The following is an 8,633-nucleotide window of genomic DNA, read 5'->3' as shown; positions in this document are numbered from 1 at the left end:
AGCTTATCTGAACACAACATTACTATGAGAAATGCAAAGTCATAAAAATAAAAAATAGAAATGACATTTTTGTCCTCCTGGTAATCATACCATTTCCTCATGTCTATGCAGTTGCTCTATATCATAATCTGTTTAGTGTTCTATTCAATTTGGTTTTTTCAGAGAGCAATAACCTTGTATTTTTCCCGAACTATTAGACTGCTCTTTTATGTACAAGATGCCCAATCCCTGGTGTGTCTTACGTGTGTAGGTGTGTAGAAAGCCACACTGCATCTATAAATTTTAGCAAATGCTGTAATTTGCTTTGGGATTTTCTAGCAGGGGACTCAGCGGCGGCATGGGGACGAATTGGAACTTTCTAGAAACCATACCCCCTAACACAAGATGAACACTGGATAGTTTCCCTAAACAAGTGCATTACTTACAATTTTCTATTTAGATCGTCCGTTTACTTTTTTTGTTTTTTTTTTTTTAAGAGCTGCTCTACTGCACAGAGTGCACAACACCGGCAAGGATGGTCTTTTTTTGGAAAACATTCATCAACTTTTACTTTCACCCACCCTCGCCCCCAACTTATTTTTTGAGCTCTTTTATGCAGTAATCACTCCCAATTCTACACACGCGGAGACGCACGGAGGTCTTTTTTTTTTTTTTTTTTTTTTTCTGCACAGTACGGAGGGGCAAGAGACACCAGCAAGCAAGCAACTCTTTTAACTTTCCAGTTCCGTTTCGAGAAATGATCGGCTAGAAGTCCTGAGAACGGCAGCCCGGCGAGGCAGACGCGCTTCTCCCCAGGCGGGGTGTGGGTCGGGAGCAAGGCGCGCTTCCGCGGGAGGGAGGGGGGCGGGCCGGGCGCGGGGCTGGGGCTGGGGCGGGGGCGGGGGGGAGTCAGGTGGCTCCGGAGCGGGAGCCCGAGCGGAGCGACGCGGCGGGGGCGCGTGCGGGGTGCGCCTCCCTCCGGCCGGCGCGAGGAGGCCGCCCCCGCGCTCGCCAGTCCGCCGGCCCCGCGCTGCGATCGGCGGGGGCGCCAGGGGCGCCGGGCGCCCGCGTCTCCTCCCTCCCTCCCTCCGGCCGGGCGCGCGGGCTCCCTCCCCCCCCCCCCCCCCCACCCCTGGCAGGTCCCTCCCCCCTGCCTGCTCCCGCGGCCGCCGCCGCCGCCGCCGCCGCTACCGGAGGCGCAGGAGCCTCGCGATAGTGTTTGCACAGGCGGCGCGTGACGCCGCCGCCGCCTGTAACTGATGCAGAGGTTACCCCGCCGCCTCAGCCGCCTCAGCCGCCACCCACCGCCCGCCGCCGCCGCCGCCGCCGCCCAGGCGACGCCGGGGGCCGACGCACTGCAGAGGTGCCGGCAGGTTCCGCTCGCGGAAGTGCCCTCGGCCGGCGCTGCCCGCGCTCCGCCCGCACCCGGCGGGCGCCCCCTCGACGCCTCCGCCGCCGCGCTCCTTCCCCCCGCCTCCTCCCCGGCGCGCCCGCCTGCTCCCTCGCTTCTCCCCCTTTTCCTCCTCCCCTCACCTCTTCCCTCCCCACCTCCCCCCCTCCTCGGCTTCCTCCCCCATCCCCTTGACTCTCCCCTCCCTGCCCTCCCTCGCTCCGTCGCTCGCCCTCAGCGCGCGGCCCCCGCCATGACGGAGGCGGGTGCCGGGGCCGTTGCCGCCGCCGCCGCCGCCGCCGTCGCACGGGGGGAGTCGGGTTCCCAGAAAGTAGCTTGATGAGTGTCCAAAGTAGCAGTGGAAGTTTGGAGGGGCCGCCATCTTGGTCCCAGCTCTCCACGTCTCCAACCCCGGGCTCGGCGGCGGCGGCCAGGTCCCTGCTGAATCACACGCCGCCATCCGGGAGGCCCAGGGAAGGTAAGCGCCGTCGCGCCCGCCCGCGGGCCTCCGCTCCCCCCCGGTCTCTCTCCCCGACCCCAGGGTGGGGGATGGTGGCGAGGTGGACGCGAGGCCGCCCGGCTGCGGGGGGCGGTTCGCGGGCGGCGGCGGCGGCGGCCGAGGGGGTGCGCGCCGGAGGGCGCGGGGCGCGGCGCGGCGCGCAGACTCGCACGGGGCTCGGAGCAGCCTGGCTGCTAGGGTGGGAAGCGCCCCCCCGCTCCCCCCGGACGCCAGCCCCTTTCTGCTCCATTTGCTAGTGCACTCAGCGCTCTTAACCTCCTGGCCTCCGCTCTCCGGTGGGTTTTCCCTCCCGGTGAAGCCTTCATCCCTGAGCCCCCTCCCCTTCCCCCGCGCACTCCTCCCCTAGAGGCGGTCCCCGCTCGGCGAGCCTCGCAGCCCGGGACCCGGAGGAGGATGCCCTCGCTGGCACGGCCCCTGCCCCTGGGGCGGGGGGGGCGGGGGGAGTCGCTTACATTGTCAAAGCCCGACTTGGATCCCCTGCCTGGCCCCTTAGAGCAGTTTAAACGACAGGCTGGACTCGTGGGCAGGCTTTTAAAACCACCCCCTCCAGATGGCTGCAACTTTCTCTTCCTTCGCCATCACCTCCCGCGCGTCTGTGCGTCCTCTCTCCCTCCCCCCCCCCCCTCTCTCTCTCTCTCTCTCTCTCTCTCTCTCGCAGGGTCGTGGGGTCTTGCGGGAAACAACCGGGGTAAAGGTGAATGCAAACACGCACCGGATCGGTTAGCAATTGTTTTCTAAGTTTTCTGGTTTCTTGCATGCAAAGGGTGCTGCCGCCAGATGTAGCAGTTACACAGCCATAGTAAGACACAGGAGTGCTTTTGACTTACATTTTTTAACTTGCTGTATTTAACTTTAAGTGTACGACATAAGGTGAAATCTGGGAGAACGCGCGTTTATGGGGGAAGAATGTAACGCGCGTGGAATCGGCGTTTGACGCCCCTTTTGTCTGGGAAAACGTTTAGCGGTATTCATCAGCAATTGGTAAATGGGTTGTTCTGTGCACTCCCAGTTGTGTCACACAGGGAGACTGAAGCCACATTTTCAAAAAAAAAAACGTCTGGAAGTCCAGTAGTCTGGTGAATCCTTCAAAGAAACCAGGAGCTTTAATTTATGTAGGAATCGGTGGGGTTAATTTATTTTGAAGATCTCTGTCAATATTTACTATCTGGCCTTGACAATTGTTAATCAAGTGTTTTGTGCCCTGAATCTAGTGGTTCAGGCATAGCATTCTTTGTCATTTTGTTCCTGTGAGCATGTGTGAAAGTGACAATAGGCTCAAAGATTGGCATGAATTTGCTCCAGAAAATTCATGGAAAGATTTGATTTATGGCATCCATTAGACAAGCAGAATGTATTAACAGACCCCTTTCCCTCTCACCCCCAACACCGAGTTCTGATTATCACAAGATAAAAGTTTATTTTTTGACTAATTCAAATTTAGTGCATCTGGCGATTTTTCTTTTTGCACTTGAAAATTTGTAAATGAATGTTTCAAAATCTATTTTGTAGACAGAGCAGTTGGTGCTTTTAGCATACTTCTACTTTTGTAGTTTCATTAAGATGCTTAATGGTAGTGTTATCAGTGAGAGTGCAATGAGTTATAGTAAATGATGGCCATGGGAAAGACTGCCTTTTAAAAGGCTTTACCTTTTTTTCATTCATTCATTTCTCAAATATTTATTGAGCCATTTCTGTGAGCCAGGGGCTGTACTAGATACTGAGAGGACATAGTGTTGAATTGTTCATCTGTAACATCAGTTATCAGTAATTTGGGGACTGCAAAATTAGATTGTGAGTTTCTGAGATTACTTCAACTCTAGTTAAAAAAAAAAAAAAAACAAAACAAAAAACAAACTTCTATACTATTCTGTACTTTTCCTGATGTTTGAAAATTCTGAGGGGTTGGAATAATTTAGCTTGAACTTCTGAATAACCAGAATTCTTTCTAGAAGTTTGGGTTACAGTAGGCTTTTTATAAAGTAAATTAGTGAATCTTTTGTTAATGAAAAAACAAGACATGCTTTTGTGATCGTTATATTTCACCAAGTACCTCTATGGCCACAGTGGTGTATTTCTTTTTGACCAACCAGCATGTAAGTTAAAACTGTGTTAATCTTCTCAAGGGTTATATATATTTATCTTGAAGCTACAGTCTCATATCATTAGTGCTAACAGGAATTGCATATATGAAACCCTAGATATACGATGAAGACATTTTCTATTGAGTGAGATCCCAGTTTTCATTTTAACAAGTGTTTAGCATCTTTTGCAGGTGTACGTGTTAGTATATTGTATAAATTGATGTACGTTGAGAGAGCTTTGGACTTACAGTGACTGTAAGAATAATAATAATAATAATAATATTAGTAGAACTTGAATATATGTATCAAGGTGAGAACAAACTTTGTTTCTGAAGAATTGAACCAATTTAATGTAATATATAATAGAAAAATTTGGACTTAAAAGATATATATGTGTACATGTATTTTTAAGGTTATGTGATGAAGTGCTCTTAAGCAAACTTTAACTTTGAAAATGGGCTGTTTTTGAAGATATATTGTAAATATCTGTAAATATGGATTATTTTGAAGTTTTGATATATTTGAAACCAAAAATCTAGTATTGTAACATTATTTTCAGTGCTTCACATTTTGGCTTTCTTCCTTTCTCATCCTGTTCTCATGCTCATCTTTATAGAGTTTAATTTGATTACAAATAAAGCATACCTAATAATGTTTAAATATTATAATAAGATTTAGGGATTTGTTGGAATTTAGGAATTTTTTTTCAAAGATTTTATTTATTTATTAATGAGAGATACAGAAAGAGAGGCAGAGACAGGCAGAGAGAGAGGCAGAGAGAGAGAAACAGGCTCGATGCAGGGAGCCAAATGTGGGACTCCATCCTGGCTCTCCAGGATCACACCCTGGGCCGAGGGCAGGCGCCAAATCGCTGAGCCACCCAGGCGTCCTGGAATTTAGGAATTGGTATGATACAAAGTAGACAACTGCTTTTCCTGAATCTCAGAGATTTTCCTTTATCAATCTTGAACTTCCCTGAGAGGTTCTCAGCAGTGTAGCTCTAGATTTCATGTTGGATCTTTTAAGCCTGTGATCTCTATCCCATTTTATCTTCTAGTAATCCTGTGATTAAGGAAATGGGAAATTAAGAAATTAAGTAAATTTCCAAATAGTGGTCAATTTTGCTTTACTGAGACCTAGGAACCCAGAGTCATATTGGCTAGATTAACAGATTTTTTTTTCTATTAGTATATGGGTACTTTTGAATTAGTTATTGCTAAGAATCAAAAGATTATGCAGAAGACTAGCATTTTTCTTTTCTGTTCATCTTACCAGATATGAATAATATGCTTTACTTTTTTTTTTTAATTTTTATTTATTTATGATAGTCACAGAGAAAGAGAGAGAGGCAGAGACATAGGCAGAGGGAGAAGCAGGCTCCATGCACCGGGAGCCCGATGTGGGATTCGATCCCGGGTCTCCAGGATCGCGCCCTGGGCCAAAGGCAGGCGCCAAACCGCTGCGCCACCCAGGGATCCCTATGCTTTACTTTTATGTAAATAGTGAAAGTAGTTTGCTTAAAAAGGTGATACAGTGTAATTAAACTTGCTCTGTTTTCCTGTTTGCAGATTGCATCCCTTAGAAGATTTAAGATACTTGACACTGGATGATTGAGTAATACCTGTAGGGAGTTGTTAAAAATAAAGGTGTACCACGTGGCCCTTTTAGTTTCTTGAAATCATTAGCTGTAGGAGGACAGGGTTGTATGTTTAAGGATTTTAGCTTATGAATAGATAATGTGATAGGTACCTTCTTTATAGAGGCACATTTATGTATTAGGCGAGAGAGAGAAAGGAGAGAATCCAGGATAGTTAGCTGTCTGGGAATCTGTCCCTGGGAAAACACATTTTTTGGTCTCAGGAACCCTTTACTGTCTTAAAAATTACGAGGACGCCACAGAAATTTTATTTATCTGGGTTATGTCTATTGATATTTACTGTTTTAGAAATAGTTTCAAAGATACTTATCAAAAATAATAAGCTGATTACTTGTTAACAAATTTTCAAATGATTAAATATTCTTTTTTTTTTTTTTATGATAGTCACACAGAGGGAGAGAGAGAGGGAGAGACATAGGCAGAGGGAGAAGCAGGCTCCGTGCACAGGGAGCCCGATGTGGGATTCGATCCCGGGTCTCCAGGATCGCGCCCTGGCCCAAAGGCAGGCGCCAAACCGCTGCGCCAGCCAGGGATCCCATGATTAAATATTCTAAAACAAAAACGTTAGGGAAACTAGTGGCTTGTTTCATATTCTTTTTTTTTTTTTTTAAGAGTTTATTTATTTATTCATGAGAGACACAGAAAGAGAGATATAGGAAGAGGGAGAAGCGGGCTCCCCATGGAGAGCCTGATGCAGGACTTGATTCCAGGACCCTGGGATCGTGACCTGAGCCAAAGGCAGATGCTCAGCCACTAAGCCACCCAGGTGCCCTTGTTTCATATTCTTGCATCACTTTGGTTTCTGGCTTATTAGAAGACAGCTAAAGTTTGCTTCTGCTTTAGTCTGTTGCGATATATTTTGATTGAGGTATTGTGAAGAGAATCCAGCTTCGAATAGCTTTGTAGTTAGAAAACTTGGTGTATTTTAATAGTCCTTTTATAAGTTGTATATATTTTTCTTTGATATTACACCAAAATTTGACAAGAGGCGGTTTTTTAAAACTTTACTTGCAGTGTGGAAGTTCATTGTATTTCAGAATTGTCTCCAGGACCCACAAGTAAGTAATCTGTGGACCATAACATTTATAGCCTAAAGAAGAGACCACTAAAAGAATGCAAAGCGTGACAGCTATCTTCAGGTGTTCCAAAAACATAAATAGCAGAGAGAGTAGATGCATTCTGTCTTTAGGATGTAGACTAGCAGGTGAAAGTTAGAAAGGCATAGATAGAATGCAGTATAATTTTTTGACCATGCTAGACCTCTCCAGCAGTGGAAAAAACTGATCTTAAAAGTTTTTAGTAATTTCAGAAAGCAATATTGCACTATATGTTAACAAAATTTAAATTAGGAAAAAGTATGTAGCAGAAAGAATTTAAAGCAGTCTACAGGGACATTTTTGGTTAGGGGAGAGATCGAGTCTTATTTTGGATGCTACTGGATTAAGTGACTTTAGGTCCCATCCACTTTAAAAATGTAAACATTCTGTGGATTTAAAAAAAATATCTAAATACTGTGGTTAAACTATACTTCTATATGTATATATAATTTTGAGTATTCTCTTCAGCCACTAGTATGAAACTATTGTTGATTTTATTTTGCATTTTTATGGTGTTTTTCCTCTGATTATTTTCTGGAATCCGCATTATCAGTCCTCCTGAAATCTTGCTAAATACCCTGTGAAATATAATAAGCTTTGAAGGCATTTTGGGGAATCAGATGCTGCTTGTGATACAGTTTAGTAGAGTTTGTAATATATTTGTGCACAGAATTTAGAATACTGCGGGGGCTGATTTTCAGTTTTGAAAGAGAACCTATCACCATGTAGTCTTTTATTTGTGATTGTTTATGTGTTCAGGGGAATGCTTAATCTTTTCTAATGGTTTTAAAGTTAGAGAGTTTTTTGGGCAGCCCGGGTGGCTCAGCGGTTTAGCGCTGGCGCCGCCTTCAGCCCAGGGCGTGATCCTGGAGACCTGGGATTGAGTCCCACGTTGGGCTCCCTGCTTCCCCCTCTACATGTGTCTCTGACTCTCTCTCTCTCCCTCTCTCTGTCTCTTGTGAGTAAATAAATAAAATCTTAAAAAAAAAAAATAAAGTTAGTCTTTTCAGGATACATGAAGGAAAAGTGTCTAAATTGATTACTCTTGAACTTAAAAATGCATATCAAGTATAACCAGAATATAAGCTAAAGTGAAGAATTTAATTAATTAGTTAACTTAGTTAAGATTTTATTTACTCATGAGAAAGACACAGAGAGAGGCAGAGACCTAGGCAGAGGGAGAAGCAGGCTCCCAACAGGATCACGACCTGAGCCAAAGGCAGACACATTCAACCACTGAGCCACCCAGGCGCCCTGAAGTGAAGAATTTTAATTTTCATCTTATTCAGAGAATTATGTATGTAATATTTATCATTACTCCTAACAATTCATATTTTAATTTTATAAGGAACATAATCTCTTCTGTGAGTTGGATTGAAAGGTTAGATTTTAGGGAAGTTAAGCATAAATTCCCATAATTTTGTTGAGGTCAACTGTGTAGTGACACACAGTTTGAGACAACATGTACTTGTAGCATTTGGGTTTAGAGCTCATTTTCTTTTTTTATTTATTTATTTATTTTTTTATTTATTTATGATAGTCACAGAGAGAGAGAGAGGCAGAGACACAGGCAGAGGGAGAAGCAGGCTCCATGCACCGGGAGCCCGACGTGGGATTCGATCCCCGGTCTCCAGGATCGCGCCCTGGGCCAAAGGCAGGCGCCAAACCGCTGCGCCACCCAGGGATCCCTAGAGCTCATTTTCTATAGAAGAACCATAGAAATAAGTCATTTAGTTTCATAAAATCCTTCATGGTTGTTAATAATTTCCAAAAATCTTAGAATAATTTAGAAGAATAGTGTTATGAAGCAGAAGCAGTATGGTACAGATGAGAAAGTGCATTGGTTATAATTGGAATCCTACTGTAGTCCCTGCTTTGCCATTAACTGGCTGTGTAACCTTGGGCCAGT

General features: G+C 45.3%; 1 protein-coding gene across 2 annotated transcripts in view; it reads left to right on the top strand.

Moving 5' to 3' along the window:
* Positions 1 to 1,594: 1,594 nt before the first annotated feature.
* TLK1 (tousled like kinase 1) overlaps positions 1,595 to 8,633 on the top strand; it is a 150,654-nt gene continuing 143,615 nt past the window's right edge. Inside the window, exons 1-2 of one of the 2 annotated variants that reach the window (XM_038584808.1) lie at positions 1,595 to 1,847; positions 2,126 to 2,164. In XM_038584808.1, coding sequence (XP_038440736.1) covers positions 1,709 to 1,847; positions 2,126 to 2,164 — 178 coding nt within the window. In that variant the 5' untranslated portion in view covers positions 1,595 to 1,708. The remainder of the gene's footprint in view (positions 1,848 to 2,125; positions 2,165 to 8,633) is intronic. The other variant, XM_038584809.1, reaches the window with a different exon arrangement.

This window comes from Canis lupus, chromosome 36 (genome assembly GCF_011100685.1).
Source record: "Canis lupus familiaris isolate Mischka breed German Shepherd chromosome 36, alternate assembly UU_Cfam_GSD_1.0, whole genome shotgun sequence".
NCBI classification, from domain to species: Eukaryota; Metazoa; Chordata; class Mammalia; order Carnivora; family Canidae; genus Canis; species Canis lupus.
Note: the sequence above shows the minus strand (reverse complement) of the source record. Positions and strands in the feature narration are given on the sequence as shown.